Below are 22,299 nucleotides of genomic sequence, written 5' to 3'. Positions count from 1 at the left end.
ATTCCGCAGCTTTGGGTAAAAACACATACTTAAGGATGTATTAGGAATGGAATAGTCTACGCTCACTTGTGGCGGGTGGTCTAGCTATGATATATTTAGATATAACATTATTTATTTATTTTATTTCCAGCCATGGTCGTCCCACTGCAGGGCAAAGGCCTACTTCCACTCGTCTCTATGCAGAGCTTTCTGTGACCAATTCTTTTCATAGGCATCGAGTTCATCCCTATATAACTTATACATTTCATAGATATAAAATACCTAGACAAAAGTGAGCCTAAGTATTAGGCACCTACTACCAGTTAGTATGACACGGTCCCACCTCCATTTTCCCGTTAATTAATCTATCTTCCCGAAATTGTTTTCCATCAATTTCCATAGCAATTACTTGTAGACATAAAACCTTCATGGTTCGTTCACCAAGTTCAGTGACCTGGTAATTGCTGGCCATCAGTCTTAGCGTGGAGCCATTAAATAAATTAGTAATTAACTTTAATATTTAGTACATCACTTTTATCGAAACTTAGAATAATGAATACTGGCAGCCCCATTATATTGTTGAATTTACTAATTAATTTAATTTTCGAAAGTGTTCCTAAAGTGAAATAATATAGAGCAAAAATTATTTTTGGTATTTTCGTCTAATATTTTAGGGGTTAAAAACCTGCTTCTAATTAAAGTTTCGAATGCCTTTATAGCAACAGCTCTCGTACTCTCACTCACTGATTGAAATACAACGCAAGACATAATTTCACGCCAGTTTGCTGTAAGGTCATGGTATCACCAGATGAGGCCCAGTAAGGCTGATGCCGACCCAGAGCTGCGGACTGCCTAGCGGGTTACCGGGGCTCCGACTCGAAAAGCAGGAGTAGGGACGGGGTGGTTTTAGTCAGTAAGAGTCTGACACTCTCTCTCCCCCGCTCAAGGCGGGAGATAATCATTGGATGATGTCCCCCTTTAAAAAAAGTTATGGTATCACTCCGTTCAAACCGGTCCATTCGTGCTCTCAATAATTCTTATTTTATTTCACCTCTCATCAAGTATTCATACAGAGTTGAATGGAAATGTAAACCATACAATACATTTTTAACCCAGTTATTCTGTTCGTAGGATATTCAATATTTTTCTGCATATTTTACGAGTACCTACTTCATATTTTAATAAAAATGATATTATATTTGCTGCATGAACCAACTACTCTTTAAACTTAATGCAATCAGTTTACACAATGACCGTTTTTATAACGAAAATATATTTAAAAAACTTTAAAAAAATATGTTATAATAATGGTCACTAGTGAGGTATCATAGGTCAATTTCAGAGCACCTAAATAATTGAATTGCATTAAGGCGGAATTAAAGCATTAGGTAACGCTATAGTCTAATAGTGGACTGTGCTCGGAATGTTTTTGATAACACGATCAACACAAAAATATACCTTGGGGGTCTTCTAGTTCCGAGTGAACAGGTTGCTCATAGGTATTGACGGCCACATCATGCGAGATGGTGGACAAACGCCATCCTCCATCCTTATAGTATGCTTTATGCATACAAAGTACGCAACGGATTTTGATGCGTTTTTTTTAATCAATAGAGTGATTTAAGAGGATGGTTAATATGTATAATACGTACATAATAAATATATCTCCATTGAATCTGGGAAGTTGGGGGTCGCTAGTTAAGTATAATATGTAGTATAATATAAAAAAAACACTAATCAATAAATAAATAGTGATGCCATCCCTTAGTTTATGCCATAAAAGACTTACTACATGATAAACTCATAACTCAAAGCAAACCTCAATCTAGTTACGAAAATACTACCTATATACTAGATAGTAAAACAAAAGTATGTTTCTAGTCATAACAATATTTTACTATACAACCTAGATTAACATCTAGCAATTTCCAAAGTAATCTTGATTTTAGAAAGTCCTGAAACTACGTCCATAAGTTATAGAGCCAATAACTTATTCTCATATCTAGACCAGTTTGTCATAAATCCGTCCCACAACTTTAGACCCTATTAACTGTTATTTTACACTGCCACAGTTAAATCGTGTAATAACTAGTTATTTTATGACGTCATACCTTTTGCAAAATGGCTTGTAAACTGTGTTATGTTATTATAGTGAAGAGATTGAAGACTAACTAACTTCTAAGCCGTAAAGTGATAGCAGAGTAAAATAAATTTGACATAGTCGCAACTCTTTATGCGACTATAGTAAGTAGACACTAGAGAGCAACGTTTTAAAAACCGACCAGGCACCAGAGCTCTTCAATAAACCTGATCCTTTAAAACTGCAGCCTTAAGCAACCCATTTTTCTTCACGAAGCCAATAGTCCTGTAAAGATTTTTTATATTCTTTTTAAATAGTTTAAATCATATTTTAACAATGTAAAATCTCAAGTAATATACTTTTTCCGAGCCTTGAATGTACCCGATGACCCAATTGTACAGTCTCTTTTCTGCCTTTAGGCTTAAGTCATTCTGTCTTCTGCAAGACAGTTATTCATGTCGCACCAGACTTCAGTATTCAGGTGTTTTAATGGTGGTATTATCTGTAGATCCTGACTTACAGGAGTTGCAATAGTTTTTGGAACTCGTGACAGGCTTGTCCCAAATAAAACCGAAATCTCCCTGCAAGGTAGTCGTACTACCAAACCAATTAATGAAACTTTAAGAGAAATCTTCACAAACAGCTACTACTAACCTAGCTATGCGTCAGTGGTCGATCGAAAGCAAGTACATACCGCACCACTGCATTAGTTCCCGTCTAACTGGAAATTGGATTCAGAGCTACGTAACGTTACGCCTGAATTTCAGCGAGGAACTTCGCAAGATTGCCTTGACGCTGACGTGTGAAGGTTTCAGTTTACGTTGCCGCAAATTGCATGGAATACATTCAGCGTAGTTCCAGGATTTAGTTGCTAAGATTTAAAAAGTTATCGTGTAATTAAGAACACTAGGTATCACATTTTGTAATTCTTCTAAGGGATTAACTAAAAAATGTTACGAATTATTGTATTATAGAATACAACAACATATTTTATAAAAACTTTAAAATAAAAAATAACAAATGCATTTTGTACATTATATACCGATAAAACCATGAAGAAAGTACAAAGAGCAGATGCTAAATGGGCCCTGCTCAACGATATTATAAGTAAAAAGTGTAGAGGCTACAAGCGTTGAGAAAATGGCAGATTAAAATGTGGTCAATTAGCAACGTATTTGTAGTATAGAACCGCTAGATGGAAAATAGAGAGGCGTGATTTGTAACGTCCCACGCTCTATGTTATAACGGAAATCCAGTTATGACAACTTCTTTTATATTTGCTTCATGGACAAACCAGTGCGCTTAAAACAAAACAACTCATAAACAATTGCAGCAAAACACAACAAAAACAAGTTATAAATATAAACAAAACGCGACCAGCGACTCGAGTGTACTCTAAACTTCCCATGATCTCAGTCTCAAGAGATCAGCTACAGCATCTCAATGTTCTACCAACTTATAATTACTTTGTAAAGCTACTTTAATTAACGAGTTCCCAGATTTATGAATCAAGATCTTTTACCTTTTTTTGTTGTAAAATTTTAAAGTACGGCAACAGTTCGTTTTTTTCTTTTTTACGTTTTTCAACGAAACGGTTGCTAATGGAAATTTCACTGTGTCCGTTGCACAACCTTTTATAGTTCTACGTACAAAGGATTTAATGTGAATTCTCTGTCTGACTTTGCTTTACATTTTGATTATATTACCTTTGACTCATTCTGCAACTATGAAAGCAATTATATTACGGTTATTACGCTACATAATTGGAAAAAATGTCACTGGTGTCCTGAATGTGTTTCACATCAATTGCTGACCAAAGGCCTCTTCTTACGCGAGCATTAATCACCACGCTTGCTCAATGCGAGTTGGTGATTCCAAACTTATAGTTAGAAATTATAAACCCAGGTTTCCTTACGATTTCTTCTTGCCGTTAGTAGGTTTCGAACCCGAACTCGTGCATGAGAAACTAGCGTTTTAAACCTTTGGAATGTGTTTACAAACAATAATTGCACAATTTATGGATCGCACAAAGAATAATAGAATAACTATTCCGTGCAAGAATAGAATCAGCTTTTTGCGTAACTCCTGGTCGTCTGAGGTCTCAATGGTTTTAGTGGTTTCAGATTTCATAAGACATGTAGATTTGAGTGACTATTGCAAAAAGTATATTCGGTTTTTGTACCCAGGTAAAAAAGTTTATGAAGATTCTAGACTGTTTTATAATCCACTATTTGTGGTCTACCCCATAAGAACAGGCAACAAAATAAGTGAACTGCAAACGCAGCTTTCAACTCCTTTGGGAAATAAACGTCTACATTTATGTTACATATTTTCTTTTAACAAATTCCCATATTAGAGTGTAAAATTCTAAAAGCAAGAACGATTATACAGCAAGAGAAATAAGTAAAATGCTTGTAGCTGTAATGTGATCCTTAATTAGCTGTATTTGAATAAGTTTGCTCTGAAACTCTGGGAATAAGCACCAGCAACATACCGTGTAATGATTTGCAAATGTAAGATAGTATGTAGTATAAAATTAATGTCGTACTTTACTTGTATTTTTACAAGTATGCTTTTTAATTAGATAAAGGTTTTTCATTTGTAAAAATTACTTAGATCGTAGATTTAGAAAAATGACTACGGTTTTTGAAATGTCATCATATTATTTAATTAATAACACACATATTTTACCTGAAATTGACTGCAATAGTTACAATCAAGACATTTTTTATTTTGTTTTTTTTTAATCGTTGCCCCAAATTAGGATTTTCGCTTGTGTCGTGGGTGTGTTTACAAACATACAAGTTCACATACACATGACACCCAGACCCGAAACAACAATTTGTGGATCACACAAAGAGTTGCTCCGTGCAGGAATCGAACCCGCTACACGTTGCATGGCAGCTGGTTGCCTAGCCACCGCGCCAACCGTGCAGTCATTAACATTAAAAATTATCTTTTTAGTTGCTTGCTGTCTGTCATTTAGATTTCCTTTATCAATGAACAGACTCATCGTATTTTACAATTTTGTTGTTGGTAAAGAATCGAAACATTTTTCTCATATATCGCGATATTAAAAACGCTCGAAGCTCGTCTGATATTGACAGTCACGTAAACAAAGTTACAACATATTGGCATCCATCTTCAAAGGAAACATTCTTTATCTTTTTATCTTAAATTAAATTATAACATAAGAAATATTTCGTATAAAAGGTAAAAGATATTATACCTAAGACCGCCGTCAATCATTAAATGTCAGATGCCAAGACAAGAAAAGTTAAATTAAAGACTAATTACTGATGTATTATTCGGAATAAAGCATTGAATTGGAATAATTATGTTATAAACAAAAGGAATTTAATCAGAACAGACTGGGTAGGGCACGAACAAATTCTTAATTAACAACTGTAATGAAACCTTTGTCTGTAATGCGATGAATCTGGGATTTTCTAGACACCTTGTATGCTTTCACTTCTGACGCCATTTTGCGAGGGTTCAGGCTGATATTCTAAGAATAGGTACACCTACTGATACTAATTAGTCAATTATGTTAAGGTTAAAGTGTGGGAAAGCCATGCTTCGACACAAATGGGCCGGCTCGACCGGAGTACCACGGCCTCACAGAAAAAGCGACATGAAACCACGCTTGCGTTGTGTTTCGTTGTGTAAGTGAGGTTACCGGAGGCCCAATTATCCCACCATTTTCCCATTCCTCGATTACCCAACAACCCTTAAACTAACCCTGCTGGTGTTTTGATTGCTTACCATCAGGTGATCCGTCTGCTCATCTACCGGGCTATACCATAAAAAAATACATCAGCAACGTAAAATAACAATATAACAAATAGAAAAAACCTTTTTCCATTATAATATTACATTATTATCGCTTTTACACTTTATAAATTTTGTAACCATTGACGTGTCACGAGTTTGAACTAATCATGTTCACAGACAGCCTTTTAGAAACTAAATGTTCTTATTCAACCACCTCACTCAATTACACGCATATCCACTACGACACGATAAACCATTTAGCAGAGCATCGTGAAAATCTTTGAACACTAATCCTAACATAATTGGAACATTGTTATTAATTAACTAACTACCTTAAATGTTGGGAACTTCACCAAGTACTATCTTCACCAAGTTCCCAAAGCCAAGTAACTTGGGCAAAGTTTTGTTTGGTAAGGTATCGGTTTCGACCAAGTTTTGAGGTGAAAAGGCTTCAACTTTGTACTCAGAGTAAATGAGTTACGCAGTGAGGTCTTATTCTTGTACAAGTTCGGTAAAATTAAACTTTAGTTTGAGGTTTACACTTTAAATGATGTTTTGAGAACCTTTGGTGTGAATTTGATTGAAATACAAAGTTATTTTGTAGAAGTAGATCTCTATATTTTATTGTAAAGCCTCCACGAGGTGATAGCAGAGTAGAAATCATTAGTCACTTATACTCTTCTCACGGATTTTAGTAAGAGTCGTATTAGAAGTAAGACATTCAACAAAGACTAAGCAGAAGTAGGTTCTCTGTTATTGTATATCGTTATTCTGATAATATATTTATTAACGTCAATACAAAAAAGACTGTTAGTGCGGCGTCCGCTTACAGCATTTCCATATTGTTTCCAAAGCAAAAAAAAAAAAACGCCGTGCCATTTATGATTGGCGGACAAACATTCAAACAAACAAACTCTCACATTTATAATATTAGTGTGATAGGGACTAGGGGTGGTCTTAATGTAGACAGTATCGATCAATTTCCAACTACATACATGATTATTAATCTATCCCCATTTTGCTTGTTGCAGAAATGTCTTCGTGCCGTGTAGCGGCGTGCGTGGCGGCGCTGGCAGCAGTCAGCTGCGCGCTGCCGCATACTGTCCTCGCCCTGGACCTCAACAGGCTCTACGGGCACCATACCAAGCGCTCCGGTAAGTGCCACTACCATTTCTGGGAGACTTCCAACCTATCCACTATAATTGTCAAAACGTGTTTATATTAACCATAAAAAGTCTACCTTTTTTGAGGGAGATAATCCATCTTATCCTGCCGTGGGTGAGACGGAAAGGAGTGTTAGACCCTTACTGACTAAAATCTACCCCGTTCCTACACCTACTTTTCGAACTGGAGTCGCAACTCCAGAAAAAGTAAACCTAGTAGTCTATAAATAATGACGTTTTTCTACAAATGTTAAAAAATCTCTTGACAGTGACTGTCACAATTTTTTTATCCATAACTATATTTTTTTACATATAACCATATTATTGACTAGTAGGCAATTTAGGTATTTACTGCCTGTTAAATACATTAAAAACATACAAGTACTACAAAAGCACATTTGTAGTATACGTATTAAAAATGCAAAACAGTTACTTTATGATTAACTTGAACAAAAATTAATTTACGAATATGAATATTTAATATGAATGAATGTCGTCAAAGCCTTGATTACGGACCCAATTACATTTTAATTGATATAAACCGCTCTGAATATTGGAAAAGTACATTTCATTGTAAAGAAAGGAAAGAGAATGGATTCACTCGGTCCATTGTATTGTTCCTTCGTTTTGTATTGTTTGTTAATTGCACTTATTCAGTGTTCTTTAATGAAGTGGGGTTGTACATTTTTCAATCAGTTGTTTTCTGGTTAATTAGTGTAGTTTTCTGTTTGTGCTGTTGCTTATGTTTCTTCTTATTGTCTCATTTTCAATTAAGTTCTTAATTAGTATTATTTTTTTCTGGTTTCTGTAACAAATACCCGAATCAAGAATATCTGAAGCTGTTTCGTATATATGCTGCAATAGTTATAATTAGTCAAAAATAATTCTCTTTTCTAACCCACCACCATCATCCCCATTTGTGGTATAAGTCCCATGTAATAGCACATGGAACTTATACCACAAATGGTGAAAAGTGGATGTACATTGTATAGCCGCATTAGCCGTAATGTGCACCTCTGCCTACCCCTTCAAGGATAAAAGGCGTGATGTTATACTAATTCTCCTTTTTATGTAAGAAAATATGATATTCACAACAAAACGATATCTAATTACAAACAAATTGTTCAAAAAAAAATGCAATGTTACACAAAAAATAAATCTCGAACACATTTCATTTTAACTCTGTTCCACCACACTATTTATTTCAAAGCGTTCCAATTTCAAAAAAAAAAAACAAACAGCGGCCATGTTGTTTAGGCGTGTTGGCTCGAAAATGGAGTGCATTTTCACGTATCACGGCCTTGATTGGTTATCAAAGCTATTGATTGCTAAAGGCTCGGCTCCTGTGGGACTCAGTTTACCAAACACTCAGCTAGCAATCAAATGAGATATGCTGCTCTAATTTTCATTTTGAACCATGTCTAATGAAGTTTGAACAGGGCACGTTTCAAAATTAGGTTGTCCAAACATGACACAATGTGAATGCAATATTGTTCTATCAATAATTTCGGTGTTTTGGGAATTCTGCGTTGTAGAACTGGTTGATGGCGTAATATTTAGATTTATACAAACGATATAATGTATACATATCAAGTACACATTCCATAATTTCGAACTGTAACAAACATGTTACTTTGTCGGGTTTTAGCGTCTAAAATGATATATCATTTCACTCGCTTTATATAAAACCTAAGACAATGTCTTTTCACAACGAATTTAAAATAAGGACTTATCAACACTCGGGTATCTACATAACAAAACTTCATTAAAACCCTTTTGTTTGAGGGGAAAACCATCTAATGACTTCTCCCACCTTGGGCGAGGCGAGAAAGAGAGTGTCAGACTCTTACTAACTATAAACCAGCCCGTTCCTACTCTGCTTCTCGATCCGGAGCCCCTGTAACCTGCTAGGTAGTCAACGGCTTCATTAAAACCCTGGATAGGATGGTTACCCATCACCACAAACTTTGTCATTCAAAATAGTAAAGTACAAAGAACATTTGTTACGAAAGTCTCTCAAATAAAGCCGCAGTTGATACAAAATAAACGCAAACGTTGCTTAAACATTCACATCTTGCTAAAATATAAAGCGATACGGCCCGCCATTTAATCTCCACCTCTCAACACACTCCGGAACGCCGTGTTAATTTGTAAATCTGTTCAAGTTCGTGAGATAACATAATATATTCAGAATACTGAATAGACTATGAGCTCTTTTTGCCGATTGCTATATTCTGGAGCACTTGAATGTATAAATATGCAGGTTACACTACGTTTGTGGTTTTATCTAAATGAAATGGTTTCGTCGAATTATTTTTAATAGGTATTCTTACATCTTATTTCATTTTACAAGAAACAAATATTGATATCACTTGTCGTACGTAGATATCAATCAGTTTTAATTAATTTGTAACACTTTAAATAGTCTCTGTTTTTTATGGTATAAACCAGTAAACGAGCAGACGGGTCACCTGATCGCAAGCAATTGCCATTGCCCATGGACACCCGAATCACAAGAGGCGTTACAAGTCTTTTGGGGGTCAGGAATTTAGGGGTTAAGTTTAATCGGGGATTGCAAAGGGGGTAATTGATCCTCGGGTAACCTCACTCACACAACGAAACACGACGCAAGTGTTATTCCACGTCGCTTTTCTGCTCGGCCGTGTCATCACTCCGGTCGAGCCGGCACATCAGTGCCGAAGCATGGCTCCCCCACACTTAAAATATTGTCATACAGAGTACAATAATTGGCCTAAATACTAAAACAATGGCAAAGTTCTAATTCGTTTCAGTTAAATCGAATATTAGTCATTGAACTATTAAATAGCCATCAAGGTAAAAGTTACGTTCAAAAGTCACAAATTAAGATAAATCCTTATCCGACGCCAAAGCGAAATCTAAGCGTTTTTAAATCTTCCCTAATTACATTAAAAGTAAGTTTTATCCGACGAATAAAACCTGGGATTCTTTGTTCAAAGAATTCCTAAGAGATAATAGGTGATTAAGGCATTAAACGGGAAATCCATTTCTCAGTTTAATCCGACAATCAGCACGAGAAATAAAACAACTGGCATTGAAAGAGAAAAAGAAACAAAACGTTCCATTCTTTTATTTCAAACAAAAGATAAAAGATTTAGTAAAATACCTCTTCAAATATAAAAAGAATTGATTAATTACCTCATAAGAAATGAAGGAAGATATTTATTAAATATATTGTTTACTGGAAAAGTTTTATATAAATTGCTTTTCTTTTTAAAGATGAATGGGTTTTTATTTCTTAGAACCGATTAAAGGTTAACAAGAAAAGGTGAAGGATTACCAGGAGTTTGATAAATGGTGTTATGAAGTTTGGTGTTGAGATAAAAGACAGTAAATTAGTACTTTCTTTTAATATACAATATGCTCTTTCGTATTTGAAGCGTGGGTCCATAATTGAAACGTGATCGTTTACTCTATAGATAATTTACCTTTACAAATAACACAGTGTAACGTTGATCGAGTTGGATGTTCTTAGCATCTTCATGTATGTACAGCCGCACATGTATCCCTTCAGCTCTTTTCTGTCACACGCTAAACATACACCTATTCAATAGAAATAAGCTAGCAACAGAAATATTTATATTTTAATGGTGTCTTTGGCAGGTTCTATGTTCTTGTATACCTTGAAGGGGTGGGAGGGATAAACATTAAAAATGAAAGCAATTATACTGTAAATACAAGACACATGAACTCTGTATGTCTCTGTCCCAAAACCAAATCTGTAACAGATTTTGATATTTAAAAAAATAAGAATAACTTCTCAGAAATTCAGATTTTCCAGAACTTGTCAGAATCAAATGTTAATTGAAATGTTATTCTTTGACAAGGTACAAGATAACAGCCAACCTTTAAGGTAACAAAATACAAAAATAACTACGAAACAAAATATTTAATTATCTTTACACAACATATCAAACTGAAACTGAAACATTTCAGAACAAAAGAAAACACGAACCCACATAAAAACAAAAAATATTTTAATTACAATGACAGAAACAACACAAATCTTTTTTTTCTACAACTTAGGTACATACATTTCCAGGAAAAAATACGTGAACCAAGTTCATTTATTTCTCCAGGGGACACTATTTAGAATGTTGCTATGTTGCTTAAGTCGACGGGATAAGGTCTAGAATCGTTATAAAAGTTGGAAGGAACTCGGTCGCTCATTACTGTCGCACCGAGAGGCGGTCTCCATTATCTAGCAAACTGTATCTGGAATATCTTTGTTTGAGACTTAAGTTATAAGAGATGGCGGTTTTATTTTAATAGGTACTTGTCGTCATCTTGAAGAGTTTGTGATAGTCCACTGTTAGTCTATGAGCCTCAAAGTCTCTCATTCTCTCATTTATTGCAATTAATCCTAAATTAGGCAGTTTTAAAATGCTAAAATGGAATTGTCCGTCAGTCTATCTGTCAATGAAGCTAGATGCTCGTTCCAAAGCTAGCTTCGTGTAGCTTCGAATGTAGAAGAACGCAAAAAACTGCATCGTTAGAGGTTTGCCATAATCTATACACTTGGCAGTAGGTTGGTGATCACAGTTTAACAAATACAGTCCTGTAGTCAGATCTTACAAGACCTGTGGCAAGAGGAGAAGTGGTAATCCAAAGCATTATATTCTGCTGTCACCGAGACTTCAAAAATAACAAAAAATCTCTAAGCCCTACTTAGTGCTAATGGCTAAAATAAGCACTCCCTTCTAATTAAATCGAGACCATCAAGCGTAATTAAGTAGCATGCTAAATTAAATTAAGGTGACAGAGTGGAATAATTATAAAAATAAAAGGTTTTGTTTTAAAAAGTTGTTTAAAGGAATGTAATGTAGGTGGCTGAGGGTCTGAGGTTTTATCAGAATTTTGCTGAAGATTGCTTCTCTTTTATACGTTTTGTAGATTATAATTTTTATGATGGAGCCATAAAATGTAACGGTGCTGCTTGAATTTATAATGGAAAGGTGTTTTATGTTGCTTTTTCATCATGATGCTTTTGTATTCTGAAACTTGAAATTAAAAAGCAGCTCAGGATTTCTTAGAAAAAAGTAGGTAACCTTTTTTTAGTTCTATCGAGGCTTTACCACGAGAGGCTATGATTTAGGTCAGATATTTAGGTATAAATAAACATTGTTTTGATATTTTATCTTTTAAAAAGTTTAAAGCCCGCCCACCTAATGCCAGTTTTGACTAGAATAGTCCATGGGTGGCGCTAATTTCTTACCATTAAGTGATCTGACTTGCTTTCACTCATTAATTAGGCCACTTGACTGTATCTTGCAACGCAATTTGAAGCCTCGTCGTTTACTAACCCGAGTTATTGCTGTACCAGATTCATTTCCCAAGTTTAATCATCTGCAAACGTCTAGATTAATGTTAGGCATTACAGACAGACACCAGTCATAAATATAAGTGTCCAATTTTGAAAAACTGCTAATTTATTCTAGATTTTTATTAAACTGCGTAATACTGCACAATATGTAATAATAGTGTTGTCGTTGTCCAAAGATGTGCTATGCTATGTTGCTGTGGATGGGTTTAGCTTCCACCAATCATGTTCATTGGTACAAATAACATAGCACTGTTGGAAACTGACTCAGCTAAGCTATATTTTTATATGTGTGCTATGGACGTGTGCTATGGATGGCTTCACTACTTCGGAAGATCCGCAGGTACATAGCTTAGTATCAGTAGAACGGGTCACATAGTTTCACAGCTTAGTTATTACATCTTCGTCGCATCACTACACAGCACATCTCTGGTGGAAAATCACCCTAAATGGTGTGATAAAATAACGAATTCACAATGATATAACCCCCTTCTTGACACGAAAGTCAACACCATCATCATGTCCAAACATCCTTTTATCCCATCCTTCAAACAAAAGCACTCTAGAAACTTACAGACAAATTGGAAAATTTAATGAAACTCCCTGAAACAAGCTGAACAAAGGGTATACGAACTAAATCCACAAACTAACCCCTAACTCGTTATTCGGAAGGCTGTGTAGAGGCTTCAGTGTTCAGCGTAGGAAGTATTGTTTTCTTTTCATTTCCCGGATAGTGGGAGAGGAAATCGATGGATTGTTTCAGCTTTGTGAGTCTGCATCATTGATTGAAAGGGGAACTTTTTCGCTGAAGTTTCTTTTTTTTATTTGAAAATCTAACGTGTGCATATATTATGTGTCGGTTTTTTGTAGTGGTGTTTAATGACTGTTTGGTTGGCTTATCGCATCGAGGTCCGAAGCTGAGGACTACATAGCGGGTTTACCGGGGCTCCGGTTCGAAAAGCAGGAGTAGGAACGGGGTGGTTTTTAGTCAGTAAGAGTCTGACACTCCCTCTCGCCTCGCCCAAGGCGGGAAGTAATTGGATGATTTTCCCCGCTCAAAAAAAAAGTCGCATCGAGGTGACTGATTGCTGGGTGATGTGTTGTAAGGCCGATTCTTACGTCAAGCAAAAAGTGCACATATGCCTCAGCGAGTACGTTAAGCTGGTCTCAACTGTCATATGAGCACCTAGCTTCACTGAAAGACAGACTGACGGACAATTCAATTTGACGTTTCAAAAGTGCCTAATTTAGGATTAATTGAAATAAATGCTTTGACTTTTACTTTGATATCTTTGACTGTAGTTACAGTTTTAAAAATGAAATAACGAGTTACCAATACTATAGCAACGCCCTTACATTTTCTCAGAAAAGATATCAAACAAAATATTTACCCAAGATATGCATGAAAACGAAGAACACACACTGGCTACGTAGTTCCTGTTTGTGCTACGCCGTAGCACGTTTACGCTACGCCGTAGCGAAGCTCGTAGCAAACTAATACCAAGTTGAATACGCAAACAGCTTCCCGTATCTTGTTTCAGTTCTGTATATTTAGTGACGTCTATATTTGTATGAAATTTACACATCATTATTATGTGTGTACTAATATTTACTGTATGTATTATTGTACATAATTATGTGTGTTGTCGGTTAAGTTACCTGGTACAGTCGACTCTCGTTAATTTGAAACTGGAGGGACTCTTAAAATATTTCGAATTATAGAATGTTTGAAATATCAAATGGTGGGAAATTTTAATTAGCCTCATAATGTGGGTGCTTATCTCAGCAAGTTCTGTAACTTCGAAGTGTCGAGAGTTTGTCGAAAATAAATTTGAATCAACGTGTATTTTTGAAAAATAAAACTTTAAATATGAAGCGATATATTTTATGTATATTCTCGAAAATACCGAGGTGAACGTAAACGTGACACGTGCAGAGATAGCTGAAGTGTGAAATTCTACGAGATGCAATATGTTCTGAAATTTCAAGATATACTGAAATGTTTCGTCTCCGAAATTTATTTTGTATAAAGGTATACATATATGTATACGAAGACGTTTTGATATATTATATCGTATTACATTATATTATGTAATATGACGGCATTTTCTGCCAGGTGTCTTTGAAAGATTGGTTATAAATCTAAGGAATTACATCAGACCCACTGGATAATTACCCTACTATTCGATTTTTACTTATTTTATACTGAATTTGGAGTCAAGCACGTTGTATGCGCGTCTTTTACAATAATTCTTTTTGAAATAATGGAATTATTAATAAACAGCAACATTTCAAACAAACAATATAGATATATTACAATAAACACCTATTATATACTATCAAATAAATAATAATCACATCATTAGACAGTCTACCTACACGTTGTCATATGTCAACGTCAATTTACTGACATGACGCCATATTTGTTCATCCCACGTCTCCTGCTGATATTATACTCACTCTATATTATTAGGGACGTGCCGAACCGCAATGTTGGAACCATTTACTATATAACCTGTCTGAAATTAATTATACCTACGCTTATCTGTCTTGTCGGTCCAGTGAGTGAAATTACAGGTGTTTCATACTCGATTTACTGGTAGATAAAGATATTGTTAGGGTCTTCGGTATTACATTTTATGAGAAATAGGTAAGAGTTTGGTATTATATGATATTGGTATTATGATAAATTCGATGACCTGACTAAGGTCGCAGGGAGACGCGTCTAACAAGGAGTTTCAGTCTCTTACTGAAAAGAAAACCATCCGTTCCTACTTCTGCTTTATGAGCCGGAGGAGAATTAAAAGGCATAGCGTATTAAAGTAGCTTCTGCATTTTCTTGAATAATATAGTAATAAACACTACAAACCTGCCACAAGTGAGTAATATAACACGAGCAACTCATATATTCCAGAACTGGTAGAATCATGCATATTAATTTGAAACAACATTAATATTGCGCCATGACGCAGAATGTCTATAAAGCGATGTATACAAGCAATTACTTTGAAGCATGTGCGATGAATTTCCAATCAAACACACATCGAGTGATTTGATTAGTTATAATTATCTACGTTTACAGCCTGACTGCCTCGATGATTGAGTTATTGTAACTATCTACAATAACACATAGGATAAGCAGCAGCTTTGATAAACCTGAACCTTTTAAGCTGTGACGTCCTACAATTTGGCCAAGTCTGGAGATTAAGATGAACCATCTTATATAGAGGAGCGTCATTGTCACGAGTTGTTAATGATCATATTGATGAACTACGACTATCAAGCATGTTGTGTTTTTGGTACTTAGCTCGAGTTAGCTATTTCTTATAGTTGGGCAATTAAAAATGTCATAAGTCATTTTTATCGGATCTCTCTCTCATACTTATGCCAATTGTGCATCATCATCATCAACCGCGAGACGTCCACTGTTGAACAAAGGCCTCCTTTTTAGTCCTCCACGTAGAACGACAAGCCTCCACCTGCATCCACTGGCTCCCCGCCACTCTGACGATGTCGTCGGTCCACCTAGTGGGAGATCTGCACACGTTACGCTGCATAGTCATATTCTTATAATGTAACAGTTCGCACGTTTGTAATGACCCAACTATAGTGTAAAACCAGCTTTAATCGGCACCTTTAGATATTCTGTACCATACACCGCATTCAAGGGAATAACTATTTAATTTAATAACAAATAATTTTAGGAAAGGTTCAAATATTTAACTATGCATAAATGTAGAAAATTTAATTACTGATGTAGCAGTGAATCTAGAATGAATTAAGCGTTAATTTTAGAGTAAAATACAACTTAAATGGCAAACGACGTGACTTTAATTTATAAAGTTTATTAAATTAATTCCAGATTTACATGAGAGAGATTAAATTAGCGCTCAGTTGACGTGAAACAGCTCTTCATTAAGCTCATGAGTAACAGAGTAACTTAATAATGTTCACATTTTAGTTGCTCGAAATGATGTCAACTATTTAATTCTGTTTATATGTTTGAGTAACTCTTTGGCTTTTTTAAGGGGGGAAATCATCCAATGACTTCTCTCGCCTTAGGCAAGGCGAGAAGTAGTATTGTCTTGCGGACTAAAAACCACCCAGTTACTATTCCTGATTTTCAAGCTGGAGCCCCGGTAAACCCGCTAGGTAATCCGCAGCTCCGGATTCTCATTTAGCTGCAAGTACGATTTCTAAGCAAAAGTTCCTACATTGGTTATAGGGTTTTTGCGATTAATATTGTACACAATGTACCAGTAACTTTTACAGTAAATAACTGAGAGTAAACAATGACCATTTCATGACTATTTATTATATGATAATTATTTGATATCAGCCGTTTTTTTACAAAATGAACAATATTTGGCGAATTTCCTAAATAAATATCTCAAATGAATATTAATACCTACACATTCACGTTTCATCAATTCATAAATACACCCACGCCTAAACAAATAAAATTACATACAATATATTATTTCCTTTCTAACGAAATTGGTTATAACAAAATAAGTTCCAAACAAACAAACCAGAAAAAATATTAATAAAAGCCAAACTTAATAACAAAAGAAAAACAAAAAGAATATTTATATTATAACTTTCGTGAGACATACTAAACTAATTTATTATGTTTTTCGGCTTACTCACGTACGTATTTGACGAGAAACTCGACTAGTTTCAAGTCATGTTAGAGGCTCATATTCCGAACAACATTCCGCGACACACGACGCAGCGAATATAGTAGCGCGACAATCGACAGTCATCGGAAGAAATTCCTAGTCAAATAACTATGTGAGTAAGCAGAAAAACCTAATGATAAGAAGAAGATTGTTAGCGTGTTGGTTTGACTTATTCTATAACCTCTAACGTCATCAACAGCCCGTTACAGTCCACAGCTGGACTATGAGCTTCCTCTATAAAAAAGGATCTTGCCATATTTTCCTTATAAGTTGCAGTTTAAAAGATGGGACTCATAATTTGACTGACTGAATCGTGTGTTGATGCGGTGGCTGAGCATCTTTTTGTGTAAGTTACAAATTGCTGCTTCGGGACTGGGTGTCATGTGTATGTGAAATTATATGTTTGTAAACGCACACACGATACAGAAGAAAATTCTTGTGTGAAACAAAACATTAATAAAATAAGCTGTAACATACTGACATTTAATTTTATCCTACCAACGCCCTTCAAAGGGTGACAGAATACACAAAATTTTAAACGTAGGCGTCGCGTCGTCTTGCAAAATGTCGCTGTATTTTAAGGGCATTATTCGCTTTAACCGCTCGTATGGCAAAGTAGGTACATTTGTGCAGACGAGAACGTAATCGTGTTAGAACCTGGATAACCTTTAAAAGTACTGTTTTAATAAAACGTAGTGCTTTTCAAGAGGTTTTAGGTAGATAGGAATTTTATTTTTATGGTTATGTCCTATGCTTAAGTTGAATGTTCTATCTTCAAGATTTTGTGTAAGCCCTGCTCTTTTGCCGCAAAATTGAGTATTTACTTTTATTTAAATTCATGGTCTTTAGAATGGATATTATAATTCCTTGTATCATTATCACATCAATACTTAGTGAAGTTTAGATTACCTACACTTTATTTTGTGATTGTGTACATGATACCCATCCAAACAAACATACGATTAACCTTTAAATACCCCTTATCTGGAGCTGCGGACTACCTAGCGGGTTTACCGGGGCTCCGGCTCGAAAAGCAGGAGAAGGAACAGGGTGGTTTTTAGTCAGTAAGAGTCTGACACTCCCTCTCGCCTTGCCTAAGACGAGAGAAGTAATTGGATGATTTTCCTCCCTCAAAAAAAAACACCTTTTAATCCCAAAAAGGGTAGGCAGAGGTACATTGTTTATGTGCATAAACAATGTTATGAGTGCCATATAACAGGGATAATCCCATATTATGGTGCTGGAAGAACAAAAGTAAACCCCAACGATTAAAAATTGTTTCAATAATATTTTTTTCATCACAGTAATACATAAGACTTTTTCCTTAATAACTTATAAACTTTTTGCATGACGAAGAATTCATCCTAAAACTCTATTTATAACCGCAAAGTTTTATACAATCTTTCTTTGACCCGCTGTCCTTTGGCACTTCACCCAACCGGGTACTTCGCATAATTACCAGGACGGGCAAAGTCCAAATTAAGTTTAGCACATCCCGTTGAAACTTAACAAGGGTGCGCAATTTTATGGCTGCGTCGGTAAATTGTATCGTCATAAATGAAAATACGGACACACGTACAGACAGACATTATACACAATAACCGGCTAAAGTTGTATATTAAACAGTAAATGTGGTTTTAGTATGGTATAGTAACTTCTAATGAGAATTTAGATAGCTACATATTGATCAACGGATTTACGGATAAACTAATTGAAAGCGTGTGTTTAATATTAATAGAGTTTAAATTGAGTTGTTTCGTAATTATTTATTTACGATAGCTTAGCTGTACTGGCGTGACCTATATATCGTGATTTATTTATCTTTATAAATTCGTACTTGTATAATTAATTCTCTATGAAAATTAATTACAAACTTTCTCATACTACAAAAGTGAACCTATAATCGAAATAACCATTAAATCGATACAACGATAATACAAACATTTTCATGGTCTATATCGAAAATTTCTAAGGCACGGATATTACAACAATATTATTTATTAGATAGGTACATACTATTAGACCAATGGGCTCGCTGTCATTGTAGCGGTAAGTCCCGTCTTTGTGGCTTGAGAGGCGCCACGGCGTCCACAGTCCTCACTTACCGCTGGAGCTGCGGACTACCTAGCGGGTTTACCGGGGCTCCGAGTCGAAAAACAGGAGTAGGAACTGGGTGATATTTAGTCAGTAAGTGTCTGACACTCCCTGTGTGAGTGAGGACCCAAGACGGGAGAAATCATTGGATGATTTTCCATCCCCTAAAAAACTACTAGACTAAACAATGACATATACAAAATATTTATTTATGTAAAATGGTTTCAATATTTATTTATTTATTTATTTATTTATTTAGAAAAAACATGCATAATTTTACAGCTTAAGCCAATACATTATACAGTTAAAATGTTAATATCAGTATGATCATTAAGAATATGAGTGTGTACCAAGAATCAGATTGATCTGTCGTCAGTAAGTGGGAGACAATTGCAATTACTGATTTTGACCTAAATCAAACAAACTGTTTAAAAAAACAACTGCCAAGATACATTTTTTTACCCAAAAAAAACATCAATAGAAAAACAATTGACACAATACAAACCAATGACCTACATTTCGAAGAACAAGAAAAAAGTAATAATATTACTATGTAGGAAATTATTAACGATATTAATGGCAGAAATGTTTCATTTCGGAATCGTCCGCGAGAGGTCGCTGTCGCTCCGTTCGCAAGTTGTGACGGTAAACGGATTAGCTAGCATTAATATAAAGATATATCTCTTTGTAGACAACTTTCTTTTCTTTGCTTATTCTTGTGACTTTTGGCTGTGGCTTCGTGTTGTTTTTGTTTAGATACTGGGCTGGAATCGTTGGATTTATCTTCAAAAAACTATATAACAAGGAGAACATCCCGTTTTCTATTTTTAACCGACTTAAAAAAGGAGATTTTTAGTTTGACCTGTATGTATACCTATATACTAAGCTATGTAGTTGTGCTATGGAGATACGCTGCCACAAAATAGCTGTAAAAGAATAATACGCTGCTCGAGTTTGAGATGCGAAAAGCACCATATGTGCCTCTAACCAATTACAACACTAGACTAGGTATTTTTGGCTAACCTTCAAAAGAACAAATGACATGTTACAATAATTAATTATTCCTTTAATCTTACTCAGAAACATACAAACGAAAAATGAAAAGAACTAATTTCAAACATGAGCCTAATACACATAAATATTATACCTAGGTATATAGGTAACGAAATCCTACGTAGTAACAACTTGTACCTAACATATATTACATAGGTATTTCACAAATATCTTTCGGAAAATATAAAATGAGCTGGCAACCTCGTGTTCTGTCGGATCATACTGTATGTAAAGGATTATATTACATTTTAATGAGACACCTATTTTCTGATTCACAGACAGACGTTTATGATCTTGTTACATTACCACATAAAAATTGCTACTCATATTTCTTGTTTTTGGTTTATTTCTGACGTACAACGTGATAAGTGGAATATATTTATAAATGCTGTTCGTAGACACAAATTGCTGCCGACTGCTTAGCGGGTTACCGGGGTTCCAGCAGGGTAGTTTTTAGTCAGTCAGAGTTAACACTCATATCAAGACATTCGATGATTTTACCCGCTTTCAAAGGTCTTAACAGACAAATTCCAGAACAGTCTCCAATAAATGGAATTCGTTGTTTTGCCATAAAATCTGCCAATATACATAAATATGAAAGTATATAGCACGAAAACATTTCCTACCAACGTGGTGCTAATTATGACCTAACACTATCAAATCTACAAATAATCCACACCCTAAAAAAACAAATTGCTTACAAAAAAAAAACAAAGCCATTATGAGCGAAATGTCTAATGCCCTTCTTACATAGTAACAGTTACAATTATAGTAATTATAAAGAGAACAGCGGACCTCTAACGAGGGCACATTACTGAGGAACTTTCCTCGAAGGAACAGACCCGCCGGCTTAACGTAATCGGTTAGCTAACAGAAGTGCGAGCGGTAATAGTTAGGGAGTATTGAGTAATCATGTATCCGAATAATAGGAACAAATTATACCAGTGTTACTATTAGAAGTTAATGCTGTGTTATGTTAGAATAAAAAGGTATTATGTACGATTTCTGCAGAGGTATTTCGTACGATCGATGTTTCTTTTTTATTCTTATAAATACAAAGCCATAAATAACTTCACTGATTTCGATAATTATACTTTAGAAATATAATTATTATTGCCGGTACGGAAAACTTGGATAAATGCAGTAGGAAAGACGAGAAATAAGACCTTATATAGTTTAGTCCTTCAATGAAACGCTATTGGTATGACGATTTTGGATTTTATGCATACGTATTTCAGGATATTATCATTACTATATCAATTCCCTAGATGGTAGATAGATAGGCAGACTCCTATTCCAGACAACTTTCCACCGGGTTTAACTAAAGTACGTAATAAAATCTTAGGTATATTTTGCTACAAGGTGAGCCTGCCTCTAGTCTCTTGGAGCAATAACATTAACCGTCTAATCGCCAGTGTTGCCATTACAAAATAATAGTCCACTTAATGTAGGGTTACCGTTATTTCGGTATTTTCGTGGATGGGAAAAGGGCTCAGACATATTTAATTGCCATTTACAGTAATAGAATTTGCTTTTTATTGGAATCTGTAAGCATTTGGAAATATTATTTAGGGACCGTCAATAAAGATTAGGCTCCCAAAGCTGAGATTGGTTTTAATTCGTTTTGAAACTGTGAATGCGATATTGTTTATTTAAGGGATTTTATTTTGAATGCTTTTATCATTGCTTTGTGTTTATTTAAGTACGTTTTTTGTTTGAATTAAACTTGTTCTCTTTGCGTCTCAACTTAATATTGTAGATATCGATGTATCCTCACACCTTTTATCGGGAGATATCTAATAGGGTGTCAGCCTAATAGGAACTGGCCATAATTCCAGACTCGGTGCTCTTACTGAGAAATTTCGATAACCCCTTGCCCGGCACCGGTTGCCCGGCAGTCGCACTCGTGACGACTCGACAAACGGGGCATGTTGATTTTTTTATATTATATGATTTTTTTATATTACATTCCAGCTTTCTTTCTTACCTTCTCCTGTCCTTTTCACATATAAATGTGGTTTATATTATACCTATTTTAGAGAAACTATCATGTATTTAGGTACGCTCCACAACGAATTCCAATCATGATCAAGCCCGGGGTTAAATTTTTAGTAT

The 22,299-nt window shown here is 35.2% G+C and overlaps 1 protein-coding gene across 1 annotated transcript in view; it reads left to right on the top strand.

Annotated features, from left to right (window-relative positions):
* LOC118278125 (IDLSRF-like peptide) overlaps positions 1-22,299 on the top strand; it is a 100,505-nt gene that overhangs the window by 69,876 nt on the left and 8,330 nt on the right. The window contains exon 2 of the mRNA XM_035597204.2: positions 6,865-6,987. Within this exon, the coding sequence (XP_035453097.1) occupies positions 6,867-6,987 (121 nt within the window). The 5' untranslated portion in view covers positions 6,865-6,866. The remainder of the gene's footprint in view (positions 1-6,864; positions 6,988-22,299) is intronic.

Source organism: Spodoptera frugiperda, chromosome 18, assembly GCF_023101765.2.
Source record: "Spodoptera frugiperda isolate SF20-4 chromosome 18, AGI-APGP_CSIRO_Sfru_2.0, whole genome shotgun sequence".
Classification (NCBI taxonomy): Eukaryota; Metazoa; Arthropoda; class Insecta; order Lepidoptera; family Noctuidae; genus Spodoptera; species Spodoptera frugiperda.
The sequence above is the reverse complement of the archived record's forward strand: the minus strand, read 5'-3'. Positions and strand labels throughout refer to the sequence as shown.